Below are 15,825 nucleotides of genomic sequence, written 5' to 3' on the forward strand. Positions count from 1 at the left end.
ATGTCTTCATGATATGGTACAGACAGCTCAGCTCTATGCTGACGGAAGGGGTAGCCACTTTGGTTGGCTATACCAGACAATACTCACTGCCTTGGGCTAGGGTAGAAATTAATCCCCTTTGTTCTACTAAAGGAAGTCACTCTGCTTGGTATCCCAGAGCCCACTATTCTTATTTCCCTTAGATTAATGGTCCAATTCAACTTGAATTCTTTTGAAAGGAGTTATATTTATAAATCTTACCTTAGTACAACTGCACGTGAAAGTCACTTTGGAATAATAGCCTTTTACAGTGGAGAGGGACCTCAGGGCTCCTATACTTCAGATCCATATTTCACAGAGAAGAAGAGGGCTTGGAGCATCAATTGCTTATGGCACTTAAGAACAGGACCTGGATACTCAAACTTTCAACCATTTTTTTTTCCTCTATAAAATTCAGTTCTTTCTGCCATAGTACTCCAATAGGCACACTGTGACAGAATTAACTACATTTCACATGAAGCTTTGTAATCATGAGTTTACTGAAGCTTCTAGTACAGAATATTATCACAGAAGCCTTAAATTTACCCCCAAGCATCTAAGCTGGTCATATAAATTAGGTAGGGTAGCTTGGTGAGGAATGTGGTAGATTTGGTACCAAACTCTGTCTAAAGCAGGCAGCTGCTGCTCTACTCCAATTAAATGTGGCCATGGTGAGTATGATGCTGTGGGTTGGCATGCCTTCTGCTAAGGCATTTCTTAAACTGATAAGAAATGACATGATGTGGCGATTTAAGATAACATCTGACTTTGTATTCATAAATAAAAGTTAAGATATAAAATGAAATAATTTTGTGAGTAGTGTATGTGTGTGTGTGTGCGTGCGCACATGCGCTCACACATATGCTAGGGACTGAACTAAGGACCTCATTTTTTCTGTTTGTTTGGGGTTTTTGTTTGTTTGTTTTGTTTTGTTTTTGAAATCTAGATTTACAAATTAAATCACCAGGTTTTTAAATGCCCAAAACTCATGTTTATGTGTTTAAGGTATTATGCAAACTAAGCAAGATCTGTTTATGAACAGGTCCAGCCTCTAGTTTGCACCCTGGGTATAGATGTACGAAATCTGGTTCATTGAAAATTAAAGCCCCCAGAGTAGCCAGCACTGGTGGTGCCATGTGTTCTCACACATGCCAACTGATAGCTTCCAACTGTAACTATGTCTGAGGGTTTTCTCAGAACCTGGGCCTCACTTGCCTGGAACCCTCTGAGCCACTAAGAGAAGCTGGCAGTAGAACTGAAGCAATACTCCTGAGAGAGCTGCCTTTAGTCACTGACTAAAGAGAACTGATGGAACTCCCTGCACTGTCTACCAAGATGGTCAGCAGGATGGAGCTTCCTTTGTCTACTCACCTGATAACTCATCCTGCACTGGCTGCCTTCCCTTGACTCTCTCACTTCCCCACTGCCCTTTCCATGTTTCCTGAGGTCATCTCCTGAATAAGTCACTTGAGCTTGGGGCGCCAGCTGCTGGAAGAATTCAACCTACAAACACCAAAAATTGTTTTGGTGCTTTGTTTTAATTTTTTTTTTTCTGTCTAGTTATAAACTACGTCATGACTCAAATTGATGCAAAAGTCACAACATATCTAAGGTCACATCTACTCTGGATTCTAATACCTCAATATTCATAATATAGCCCTGGAACTGCAGTCCTCTTGCATAATGAAGCCACACAAGAGGAACAAATGTTCATCTAAAAATAGAATCCATTATGTATAGCAGCACAGTCATTAGCTTCTCAGTATAGCAACTAGTTCTGCCCCATAAAACTTTTCAGTGAAGCATTCATTCACACAGGTGCATGGATTGTCATGATGCAACACGGTTTACAGACAGAGTCCCTAAGAAAGGAGAGAGTTTGGGCACAAAAGCAGGGAGAAATCTCATGTGAAATCATTCTCATCACAATCCATACTCCATACAAAAGACAGAGTGAAAACCAAACACTGTAATGAAAGAAATGTGCTTTCACTTTTATCAAATGCATGATGTAGAGGTTACTAAATAACAAGCTTCCTATCTTACCTGCAAATTATCCTTCTCCCTCCTTGGGTACCTGGGTCAATAAGGGAAGGGTTTCTACAAACTGATAAGAAATGACATGATGTGGCAATTTAAGATAACATCTGGCTTTGTATTCATAAATAAAAGTTAAGATATAAAATGAAATAATTTTGTAATTAGTGTATGTGTGTGTGTGTGTGTGTGTGTGTGTGTGCGTGCACGCGCTCACACATGTGCTACGGACTGAAATAAGGACCTCATGCATGCCAAAAGTATGTGCTCTACCATTGAACTACACCCTTAGACCTTTAAGGTTATTCTTAATTCCATGTTCCCTTATTCAAACATGTAGCTAATTCAATTAATTAATTATGGAATTTAAACAGTGCCTTGATCTAATAGAATCTAGAAAAATAAAACATAAAGGTTCACAAACAGGATATTAATGCTGAGGACGTGTTTAGTAAAGACAGAACAAATGGCTAATACCTGGAGCATTCAGGGAATGGGAAAGCAAATGAATTTTAATGCACTGAATATAACCGAAAAATCTATTTTGATTCACTCTTGGATTTTGAGAAACATTCTAAAAAAATTCTAGTAATTTCCTGCCTTATTATGTACAATATAGGGAATATTATGCAATCATTGTCAAATAATTCAGAATCTAGCGGAGCCTGTGAGTACTCATATGGAGGATTACTTCAGCAGGAAAATAGGCTATGCCCTGGACAGGAAAGGCAGAGTGTGCACATCCACTCAGGAAGTTTACTGAATTAATGAGAACCCCTTCTGCATACAGTTTGTCTCATCCAGGCAAATGTATTATGCCTACTGAGGTTTCTTGCTTTTTTTTTAACAAATTTAAGGGAAAAAAATCCTACAGGTAAACAAAATTACACAATAATCAGATTTTTAAGTAAGAGCCAGGCCATACAGTCAGGCTACCTGGTTTGATTCTGCTCCTGACTCTGCCACTAACCAACAACAGGACTTAGGGTCAAAACATGACCTCTGTGTGCACTTCAACTTATTCACTTTATAATTATAGTGTTGTCCTTCAGAGGCTTATGAAAATGATTTAATAGTATGTATGCATTACAGGATAGTTATGTATATTATAGTATGTTGTGTTCATAAATAATATCTATGTGTATTATTATACACACTATATGTTTATGAATAGATGTGCACTATAAAAGTATACATATAGCATATATAGATTACATATACACTATAAATATATACTCTACATACCAAATTTCTATACTATTTAGATATATATACCCCCAAAATGTATATACACTGCACAAATATGTATTAATGATGCTTGGCATGCAGAAAACAATATCTGTGTTTGCTATTATTGGTACTAATGATAATGACAATGACAATAATAATAGTGAAAAAGTATGTGCAAACTGAACTAGCAAATGTCAAATCCTTCCTAGATTTGAGAAACTTACTTATATGTAAGAACTGACTTCCCAATAATTTACTTAAATCAGGGTTTGCCTTTTTGCCTTTTTAAATCATTTAAATAAAATTAACAATGATAAAATGCAAAAACTAGAATGAAATAATGAAGTATATTATTTGAGTCTTTGTGTGGGGGGGGAAGCTTACATAACTCAACTATTGATCTAAACTTTGTTTTATCAACAGGCAAAAAGAGGTTTATCTTCTGATTCAACATAGAAAGAGCTCCATATGACCCTATCAGGAGGATCAAACAATCTTGAATTGGCAAGAAAATAAACCCAAGAACAACTAAATTAGCATACTCTATCTACAACATCTGTAATTCCAACAAGAAAGAAAAATTTCATGTCACTCCCACGTATCTGATAATTCTGTTCACTATAAAAGACAATGGATTTTCCCTGTGGCAAGAAACAAAACTTCTAAACAATGCATAGATGAATTCCCTATTCTTCCAATTCAATATTTCATACCATTTTTTGTATCAAAAAGTACTAACTGAGGAATAGAGACTTGCTCCTAGCAATCTGACCCACATCTGTTTAAACTATGCTCAGAATCACTAAACGTTTAATTTTTAAGGATCTAATCAGTGTGAATGAGAAAGAGCTACCTGATACCAATGTAATAATACTGTTATAATAATAACTGTAATAATACTGAAACAGTTATCTTATAAAAAGAAGGCACAGACAAATGGTGGCATTTAATTCTTGTGAATAATATCATTTTCTTCTATCAAAATTCTTTAAATCATCTTAAAGCTTGTTTCTTAAGATGTTTCAAGTTCCTCATGGTCTAAGAAACTTTCACCTATGATGGAGAATTTATTAGCAAATTATTCTCAGAGGAAAAGTCTTTTAAGTAATAAATCCCTTCTTTTGCCTTCCCTGGCTCTGTTCTCAAAACATTATGAAATACATAAATAAACATCTTGTTTGCCCAAACAGATCTAAGCTTCAGTGCTCTGGATCAAAAGACCACAAGAGTCTAAACAGAAAACAGGTCAGTGTTGCCTTGAAGAAGAAGAAAAAAAAGCAATAGAAATGTATACATAAATAAACAATCAGTTGGTTTTCAAAACAGTGCATTTGTGGTCCTTAAGAATTAATTATGGACAACTGTTTAGTTGGAGACTAATTATTTGTTATACAAAAGCCAGCAGAGAGGAAGGAGAGTTTAGAAGGTAGTGTGCATGATGCTAGGCACTTTATGTTTTATATTCAACCTTCACAACAACTCTAAGACAGCAATACCTGTCTTACAGATGCAGAAACTGAGGCTTAGAGTGTCCAGGAGATTTGCCGAAGATGACTCATTAAGTATAATGACAGCAAACCCAGAACCCAAACCCACATCTGCTACAACAACTTCAAAGCTTGTTTTCGTGACCAGATTCAGGCTTCCCAAATCAAAACTGTTTTAGGAAAACCAGTTCTGGCTTTGGACAAAGTATTCACCTAATATGTTCCAGTGCTTTTTACCCAAGGAATTCCCTTGCATCCCTAATCAGGAAATATCTGTATTAAGTTGTTAGGCATTATGTATCCACATTAAGAAGTTCCTGCACAAGGATTCTAGTAAAAGAAGTTTATTTTAGAGGTGGTTTTCAGACACATTAGTAGTGAGGAAGTGATACAGGAAGGGAAGGATAACATACAGGGTAACTCATCAAGCCAGTTACCATTAGGGGTAACGGGCTTCACTCCACAGGCATGCTCTGTGCAATGCCATAAAAGACACAATTCTAAGTTGCACCATCTCTTCGTCTGTTCGAGTGTTAATTGCCAGAAAGTTCTGAGCAGCTACATAGAAGGCAAAGTGAGCTCTAGTGGCCAAAAGAGCAAAAGAATACAAGAGCTGGCTGGCCACTGGTATCCAGCTAGTGTCCTGTGCAGCAGTAAGGTCTAGGGCACAGACATGATACTGTGCCTCTTCTAGTTATTGATACTGCTAATAATAGCAAAGGAAATGCAGGGAAGGTGAAGGAAAGGACTTCATCCATTGATGCTGCTGGGTAGTCAGCAAAGACAGGTGCTCCAGGCCAAAGAACAATTGCAGCCCTCACAAAGCAATCTTCACATGAATTTTGCTGCTTTCCAAGGTAATTTCAGTTACTGTTTCAGCCTTTGGGAATAGCTAACAAATAAAAATAAATAAACTTCATCTTCTTCATTTATAACTACATCATTATGCCTTCAAGCACTCAGTCAACCCTAGAGTCCCCTATTCCATTTGTCTCACCCAAGAAAGACAAAAACTGACGTTTCCGGAATATAGTAGACAAGGGGGTCCTAAAGAGGAAGCTCCTCTGCTAAATGACCATTCATAAAATGTGTGCTCAGTAGTTCTTAATGGAGGCCAGAGTATTTTTTTAATAGGAAATCACTAGCTCTTCTTGTAGAGGTTCATGACACATCGTACGAAATATTTTTTGAACTCTGGACTCATGCTAAGAAATGTCACTGTGGCTTAGGTAAATATTTAACTTTTAAACTTTGTTTTTGAACTCTGTATAGGAATTTAAGGTTAAGAGAAAGTGATCTATAGTTGCCATTTATAGAAACTTAATCATCGCTCTGTACAAGAATCCCAAATGGTGTCTCAGGCAAAATCATAAAGCAGAACAGGACAGGCAGATGGAGCAGATGGTAGAGCCAATCCCTCCTATCCTGTGTCCCTAGAAATGACTAAATACACAGGTATAAATTTATGTCTTTAATCTAGGATCATGGGTAAACAATAATGTTTGCACTCGTTGAACCAGAAAGTATAAAAGGCAGGAGATAAATAGGAATGAAGTAGAAAATGACAATGCGGAAGTCTGCAGGCACTGAAATGCATGAAAGACTCTATGGCCATCAAACCAAGTTGTGGAGGTGCCCACACTAGGAACCATATGGGAACGCTGACTCAGATGGATCTTGCCACTGCAGACCTCACCTCCCCCACGCTTCACACTCTAAGCCAGGAAGAAAGCCACAAGAAAGGGGGTGCTAGCTGGGCATGGTGGTCATGCTTGTAATCCCATCAACTCAGAAGGCTGAGGCAGTAGGATTGCAAATTACAGACCAGACTTAGACACTTAGTGAGACCCTGTCTTGAGATAAAACAAGAAAAGGAACTCTGCAGCAGAGAGCCCCAGGGTTGAATCTTGAGTAGTAAAAAGAAAAGAATGTGTGGGGCATGCTATGGGTTGCTACCGCAGCTGGCCACAACTGAAAAGTATAGGCAGCACCAACCCACAGGATTAATAATCTGAAGAAATTAGAGAACTCTACCTCCCACCAAAATATATTACACATAGATTAAAAACCAAGATTAAGGGCTGGGAATGTAGCTCAGTGATTGGATCCCTAGCGCCACAGAAAACGAAACCAGACAAACCTAGACTAATAATGAGGACAGTGACACGTATGATGAGTAGAAAAACAGGAAAGGAACACTAAAATATGACTGCATTAGGTTTAAGGCTCTGAGCCATCTTTTGTCATGCATGAATCTGATGTAAAGAAATTCAAGACAAGCCACAGACAGGAAGAAGTTTGCAACATTTACAACAGTTACAGAATTAACACTTAGAATGCAAAGAGAACTACCATCACAAGGGCAGAAGGTATAAGCAGGCAATCTATGTAAGAAGGAACAGAAACAGCCAGCCAAAACATGCAAGAAAATATACATTGTTGACTAGCAAATCGGGCTGTAGTAGATTAAAACAAAGAGATATAATTGTTGTATCAGATTGGCAAAAATCAGAATGTTTCCTAGCAGTACTAGTGAGATTTAAGAAAACTGCTTCTCTCATATTAAGACGGGGGGGGGGGGGGGGCTATTATACAATGCACAGCACAGCCAATAGCTAGAATTTTGGATATGTATAGACTTCAATCAGCAATTGCACTTCTAAGCATCTCCCTTAGGGATACCCTGGACCATATATTCAGAAAGATGTAGACAAGGCTATCACTCTCTATTATACTATTGCTTTCTATGGCTCCATATTAGAAATAAACATCAAAGGTCCACCACTTTTATTAGTAAATAAAAGTTAGCAATCTATTCTTTAGGATACAATAGAGTAATGTAAAAGAATGAGGCAAATACACATATGAAAATTTCTATAAGAAATACTGAGAAGTAAAAAGCAAGTTGTGGAATAGTAAAAATAACAGGATGAAAGTTGGATTAAAAGTGAAAGCAGGGACTGGGGTTGTGGCTCACTGGTAGAGCGCTTGCTTAGGCTTAGCACGCGTGAGGCCCTGCGTTCGATCTTCAGCACCACATAAAAATAAGTAAATAAAATAAATTTATTGTGTTCAACTACAACTAAAAAATACATATTTTTTTAAAAAAGGGAATGCAGGGGCTGGAGTTGTAGCTCAGCGGTAGAGCACTTGCCTTGTATGTGTGAGGCACTGCATTCGATTCCCAGCACCATGTGTAAGTAAGCAAATAAAATAAAGGTCCATCAACAACTAAAAAAAATTTATTTAAAAAAGTGAATATAAACAAAATAGAATGAAACATTTCCATACTTATGCTTGCACAGATTCATTAAAAGGAGACCCAAACAAGCATAATGGTGCAATCCTAGCAATTCTAGAAGCTGAGGTAGGAGGATCAGCCTCAGCAACTTGTCTCAAAATAAAAAATAAAATAAAAGGGCTAGGGATGTAACTCAGTGGTAGAGAACTCTGAGTTCAATCCCCAGTTTCCACCACAAAAAAAAGATAAAATAAAAGTAAAAAAAAAAAAAATTAAATAATGAAACCCAGGAAGAAACCAAGAAGCCATTACCAGTAGACTTCAGAAAAAGGACTAGGATTGGGGTTCACCATGGTGTGGCTTGAGAATATTTAGACTGCTTTATACTTTCTCTCCAAACAACAAGAACAAAAAGATATCTTTATATTCTCTGCAAAATTAAAAATCTATAACAAAGAAAGTAGTAAGAATCCTTCATTGAAAATGTGTGTTTTTCATTTTAAAATTTATTATGAATTTCTCCTCCCTTCCTCTGAGCTCCTGTTTTATGGATACAAGGAAGCATTTACCAAACTACAGTGAACTTCAGATCTGAACTAGTAGCAACTTGTTTTATTTTTACACCAACCTTGGCATACAAGCAGGGCATCGAGTTGCAAAGAGAAGGTTTAGTACCTTCCTTGGCCTACAGAAAGGTGTTAGCTCTTTCACATTGACCCTCTTTTCTGCTTCAGTCTTTCCTTCAAAACTCTGCTGCAGAATCTTGTTGATCACATACTTCTCATGGCTGACACTTCCTGATATGGTTACTGGTACCCATATGGCATAGATCCAAAACAAAAGAAAGTCATATCCTAATTCAGCACTTCACTACTCCAGCTAGACAGGAGCCCCTTCTCACCCGTGACTTAGAAATAAACTTATCCTCTTCACATAAATCTACATTTACACTAGAAAAACCACTGTGCTCAAAATAGTTATATTCAGAAAGCTGCATTTGCTAATTTTATTCAATAAGATTTTACAGAACCAACCATAAACGGGAAGAATTGTCAAAATAAGTCCAGAGCTGGTTAAAAAGTATGAACATTTCTTCCTAAAAATGATTTTCATATTTATCTGTTTCCACCAAACCCCCAAATCCTGTCACTGTTTCACTGAAACCCATTTCAGTTACCTAAAAATGACTTGCCAGCTCTGGTTTTTAATTCTGAAATCTTTCATCTGTGCTGTCTTCTTTGGCACCTATCATTTCGAGGATGACGCATCAAAGGAAGGGCTGGGGAAGGCAACATGTCACTGTCTATGGAGGAAAAGCCAAAAGCTTAGAATGGGGGGAGCTCAGGTAAGAGGTACAATGTAGCCATAAGCAGAAAAGGACAGGAGTTAGACAGTACAAATGGTGGGTTTTTTTTTTTTCCAAAGCTAGAAAAAGAAAGCTCTCTTTAATAACACTCTTTAGCAAGAACTTCTTAAAGACACTCAAATCACTTGTAAGCACGCAAGGCTTAGGTGATTGCTAATCAAAATGCTCTGGTATAAGCATCATGAACCACAGAAGGAATATGTTACAAAAAAAGGTCAAAAGAAGAAGTCAAAAGAGGCATATTATAATAAATACCAATGAAAGGTCCCCAACCAATGGAAAATGAGTGTGCAACATCAAAGGCCAAACAAAAGCATCATATTTTTTTTCTGAGATAGGATCACTATAATAACATGAAATAGATTCTTAAGAATACTTGCCAGGAAAAATATATATATCATAATTAAAATACTTCTCTAAGTCACATCATGATTGCACAATTCCACCAAGAACCATCAGATGGTTTTATGCAAAAATGCTGACTACAAGCTTGATGTATCAAAGTTCGTTGTATGCACCATTTCTTCTAATCTACGTTTGCTAGAACACATTCCTATAACAGTCCATATCCTAAGAGTGAATGCATCTCTTGTCCTGGTTCTGGGACTAGGCATAAAGCCAGAAAGAAAATGACAAACTTGAAAGCATATTAAGTTTGTTTTTCTTACATCTCTTCATTTTTTAGATTCTAAGATATATAATCATTGACCAAAAAGTAAACCTCTGAACTGAAAAATGACTGAGTAATGAATTAGGAATCTAAAATGGAAAAGGGAAATGTACCATCTCTATCTAGAACTGTAAGATTAATATTCATAAAAAGAGATAAAAGGAATTGCTACCCACATTACTTGTTTCAATTGGTCAAATACATAACTAGGACCAAGAGAAAAAGGCTAGTGTAAAAAAACTAAAAGAAAATTTCCCATATTTGAAAATAAGCATGGGTCAAAATATCAGGTTCATGGAACAATAGAAGTGCATCAAAGAACCTTTGGTCTTAAGCCCTTTCTCTTCAGCAAAGAAATATTTATGATTGGTCTTCAAGGGATGCTTAACTGAGTCTCCATGAATTATTTAAAAATCCCAAAATATCTTCTCTTGCTTTTATAGAAGCTTGATTTACAAGTTGAAAAATCAAACTGACAGTTTGGTCTCTTGTACAAATACCCAACCTTAAGAAAAGCTCTAGGCATTATAAATATATCTTTCAGGAATATAGCTCCAACAGCTCTAAAAATAGCATTTGGAGGAGAAAAAAAAAACTCTTTCAAGCCATTGTTTTATACATAACAGCAGGAAACCAAACATAATGTCTAAGCCAAAGTGATTAACACACCCAGTAATAAACGTGAACATTAAATATGAAATCTTACTCAGACATAATTTTTGACATGAGCATAGTCTATGGTTCAGTCCCACATATGTGGCCACAGATGGTTGCAGGATGCACATACAGTATTTAGAAAATAACTCTAGGACCACAAGGCTGAAATCTGCCTTTGGGGTAATATGTAAATGGGCCCATTCAGGACTAGCCCCTGGGACCAGACATTACTTTCCAGTACCCTAAAACCTTTCCCCAAGGCTCACTCTGCCCTGCACAATTGCCGATGCACAGGGCCATTCCAAGTCACTGCTCAAAGATGTAATTGACATTGCCCCAAAGGTGGAAGGTGAGAGGGATAATTCCAGGAACTCTGGATACCAGAGATCTAATGAGGAGATTTGAAAGAGTTAACATTTTGGACACTCTTCTCCAGTAATCCTAGGTCTCCCAGATAGTCTAAGGTATTCTATTCCTATTCTATTGGTTTCAAAATGTATTTAGCACTTCAAAGGCACTCTAACCCATCTCTCCAAATCTCAGTACTCAGAGGACGAAAATATTCTGTATTTGGTGCCTCTTAGGTTCAAGGGTAGAATTACGCCAATAACTTTTGAAATAATAACCACTTTCTATGAATATTCTCGTCTAAATGCCTGTTAAGCCTCAAATAAATCTTATGATCTTCAGACATTCTACTTTTTAATAATTCAGTATGGATCATCAATTGGTTTCATAATAAATGAGATATTAAATTCCTGGTATTGTGGGCAAAAAGCTAATTTGGGAAGACTTCTGAAACCTAAAGGGAAAAGTTAGAGGACTCTTATCCTTGATTTTCTAACATGAGTAAATTATCAAGGCCAAATTCCTGTTGATGCTGGAAGAATTCTTAATGAACAACACAGGGGAGAAGAAAGGAAAAGGAAAAGTCAAGGCTATGGTCATTGGGTCAAAAGTGATTTTCTCATCATTTCTCTTCATTCTTTATAGGCAAGGACTTCAACCAGCAACACTGCCTAATTATGTTCTACACCAAATCCAGTTCATAATTTGCATATTCTTGTCCTAACAAATAATATAAGCAAAACTGAAAATTACCAATTATTTGGGGTTTTAACAAATCTAATGATTCAAATCAGTATTCTTGAAAAGTCCTAAGACATTTGACCTCAGCTGTTCTTTGAAAGCAGAATCTATAAACAAATTCCTAAGAGGCACCTGTGAACTGGATATACTTAATTAATTCAATTAAATAGATATTTTGCAAAGCAGTAATAATGGGAAAAATTATGAAAGACATATCTCATTTCTTACCTTATTTTGATCTGTCCAGTAAAAGAAAAATCCCTGAGGGTCAGTCCTCAAAATAATTGGAGTAACAATAGTGGAGTCCTAAAAATATAAGAAAAAAACATGTATGTCAACATACACTACAATGGAAAGTCCCATTCAGGAGTTACTGAAGAAAGACTAACTGATAAGAGATACTTCAAGGTCACCAATTATTAAGAAAATTTTGGGAAAAAAATGAAGCATGGCATTTTTATAATTTCATAGAATTATTAACCCTGTAATCAAGATCCTTTACCAATAATCAGAATATTTGTAAATAACTTGTAAAGGAAAAGTCCAGTGATACATTTATTGATTAAGACAAGTTTTTAAAGGCATTGACATGTTTTCTATTATAAAGCTATATTTAGTTTTCCACATAATTTTAACACTAACCATCATTACCTATTTCATAATTAAAATCTATGCTTGAGGATAATATTTTAAATTACATTTGCTCCATAAAATGATTTTTAATTGTACTAAAGAGAATAAGCGTAGCAGTTGGGCATTGCTGTTTCCAAGGTAACAGTAAATAAGGCCATCTTCTACATATTTGGAAAGATACACACAAAATTGCTGCAAATTTAAATTTCACATGCTAAAACATCACAGACAAATAGTCTCCTGAATTTAATGCATGCATATTATAGAGCAAAAATTGCATGCATTGTGATTACAATATCAAACATTTCTAAAATATGTGTTCTTTTCTTCTGGCAATTTTCAGAAAGACATACCATCTGCACAAGAAAATGCGTGTCACAAGATACAGACTTTTCTGCTGAAATACTCAGGCCTTTGCAGGAATTGTATTTTTTAAATAGATATAAATTGCCAGTTTTTGCAATTTTTCATGAATATCATAACTATATAGTATGCCATAGCCTTTATGTGATCAAAAGAACTTGCAATGAAAATTGGGACTTGGAGAGATAATCTTGGAATGTGAGATTTTCTTTTTTTTCTGATTAGTAACGCAGTACTCATGGTTTTTTATCTACTTATTAAGTTTTTTTAATGAAGTTTCTCTCAATACTGGGCATCAAGTGCTTTACACATGATAGACACTCTACCACTGAACCATCTTCCCAATGCTTTTAAAATTTTTATTTTGAGATAGGGTCTTGTTGACCTGCCAAGTTCACCTTGAACTTATGATCCTGTCTCAGCCTTCCAAGCAGCAGAGAGTACAGATGTGAGTCACCATGCCCAGTCTATTAAGTTTTATTCTAAGAACTCAGATTTGCAGCCTATCCGCTTGGATTGAAATTCTTGCCTGTCCTTTCTTGGTACTTAAATTTACATAACTAAAAATAAGAGACAATAATTACCTACCAAAAAGTACAGCATGAAATTTAAACAGGATTATTTGGGGTAAAGCATCTAGACAACTGCCTTCATATAAAGATGTTCATTATTATGGTATTTGATTATATGTAAAACAGATGCATTAAAATATAAAAGTTTCTCTTGATATACTTTTTATGGTAAAACATATTTAATGTAAAATTTATCAGCTTTAGCACACAGTCCAATAGCATTAAGAACATTGAAAGCACATTCCATTTTATGTGTACATCATGTTTCATTTATCCCTTCCTCTGTAAATGCACATTTGCACTGTTTCCACCTTTTGGCAATTGTGAACAATGCTGCTAAGAACATAGGTGTGCAAATATCTCTTTCAGTTATTCTCAGTATCTATCCAAAAGTGGAACTGCTGGATCCTATGGAACTTTTATGTTTAATAATTCGAGGAACTGCCATCCTGTTTTATCCTGATATCCTTAACATGCAGTTTGAAAAATATTTTTTATGAGAACTGTTCTGTTAGGATTCAGCACAATTATGCTAGGGTTTTTAATTTTCAAGATCACTTTTAAATGTCAAGAAAAAAAGACATTTGGAAACAAATCTGATATTCTAATGAAAGGGTAATTTAAAGATTATTTTAGGCTTCTTCCATGATATTGCATGCAAAACAGTTCACAGCAATATTTCCAATAAATTGCAGCAATATTTTTGGTCCTGTTTCATCACTTACTCTTCTACAGGTGGGCAAAATAAGAGCTCTGGCAGGCTGCACACATATCTACTTCTAGAACTTCAGGTCAGTTCTTTTTCTTACCAGAGCTTCTGACAGGATTCTAATCAAAATCCTAGCAATTCATTGCTAGGATCCCAGACAACCAAATATTTAAGTAAGCACAGCAAAACTGCTCAAATTTAGATCTTGGAACACTGTATGAGGCTGCCTCATTTGTTTCAGATACTGCTATTTCTAGCTTATTCTTTCTCCTCCTTCCAAATCAGAGCTCCTTTGTTCAATATTTTCATGACCCCACTCTTCCGGCCACAGTTCCTCTGTTAAATGATCATTTATCTGGGCTCCCTGCCTGCTTCCTCCATAATCACCTCTAACATTCCAAGATCAGCTGGAACTTGGCATTCTTGCCATGCAAGGCAGGATTTGACCCAGAAATACACAAATCTCCATTTTCAATTCCACCTGCTTTTCTTCCTACTTCCCACATAGCTGCAATAATCTATATTTTCCCCATACCAAAGCAGCCACTCAACCAAGATCTCAAAGTACTTTACATTGTCAGAACTTATGCTCATGTATAACCTTTGAAATACAAATTCAGCCTTCATTCCCAAGGGAACTACAGATGGAAAAGACTCTTGAAGTAACTTACCACAGAAGGATGAACTCAACCCTCAGAGGGTCTATGTTTTATTTATTTTTTCTCACCATTAATATTAATGAGAGGTGTATTCCACAAGATGGCCATTCTAAAATCTTCAGATGAATCAGATTTCCTGAGCTGTTATTAAAGCACGTTGATGGGCCCTTTCTCCATCTTCCATTTACTATATTTTGGATGGAATCTGAGTGTCTGCACTTCTAATAAGCTAAAGTAATGCTGATGCTAGTGGTCCAGGGACCATACTTTGAGAACCATTGATGTAGGCCTACGGTGGGTGAAACTTTGGGTCTGAACTATGAAAATGTAAATATTCAAGGATCTATTAGCTTAAAATGTAGGTAAATGAGTATCTTTTAAGTACACTGTCTCTCAGAATTGAACTCCTTTTTGCCTATTTAAAGCTATATGGTATTTTTCCAATCAATGTCTGCCTTAGAAAAAGAATAGAATAAACACACCTGTCTTAAGTTAGTAATAGTGGATGATGTACAGTAATTTTATGCTTACTATTTTTTGTCTGAAAGGAACTAATTTACCATCCCTATATCATCAATAGCAAAGACTCATATAATGATAAGAAGCTACTATTTACAATGTTCAAAAAGTCTTCAGGCCCGTAAAGGGCAGTCAAGAAACAAAGTAAAGGAATTTCTGAATTTCATACTTTTTAAGTTATTGATTTGATCTATTAACATATTTTAAAATAGTATTCTTATATTCCTGTAATAGCTCCTACATGATTACAATCATTCTTCAAAAGTACTATTAATTTTAAATTGTAATTTCCGCAAGATATCACCTCTATGTTAAAACATAAGGGTGACTACAGTGCTGTTCTAGAATTTTGTGGAAATAAATCTTTATCAAAAGTTTAAATTTTGTTTTTTATTATTGATCTATTCAAGTTTCCCATTTTATCCAGTTAATAGAGGTTTTTTCTTTTTATAAGCAGAGAGAGAGAGAGAGAGAGAGAGAGAGAGAGAGAGAGAGAGAGAGAGAGAAAGAAACAAAGTAAACAATTTCCACAAAACCTTAAAAAATGACAAACATTTCAGCAAGAAAAATACTCA

At 35.9% G+C, this 15,825-nt stretch overlaps 1 protein-coding gene across 2 annotated transcripts in view; it reads right to left on the reverse strand.

Annotated features, from left to right (window-relative positions):
• Nucleotides 1-15,825, reverse strand: part of Plcb1 (phospholipase C beta 1) — a 710,898-nt gene that overhangs the window by 678,626 nt on the left and 16,447 nt on the right. For both annotated transcript variants that reach the window (XM_005320485.4, XM_005320486.4), the window contains exon 2: nucleotides 12,024-12,101. In XM_005320485.4, coding sequence (XP_005320542.2) covers nucleotides 12,024-12,101 — 78 coding nt within the window. The remainder of the gene's footprint in view (nucleotides 1-12,023; nucleotides 12,102-15,825) is intronic.

The sequence above is a fragment of the Ictidomys tridecemlineatus genome, chromosome 5 (genome assembly GCF_052094955.1).
Source record: "Ictidomys tridecemlineatus isolate mIctTri1 chromosome 5, mIctTri1.hap1, whole genome shotgun sequence".
Taxonomy (NCBI): Eukaryota; Metazoa; Chordata; class Mammalia; order Rodentia; family Sciuridae; genus Ictidomys; species Ictidomys tridecemlineatus.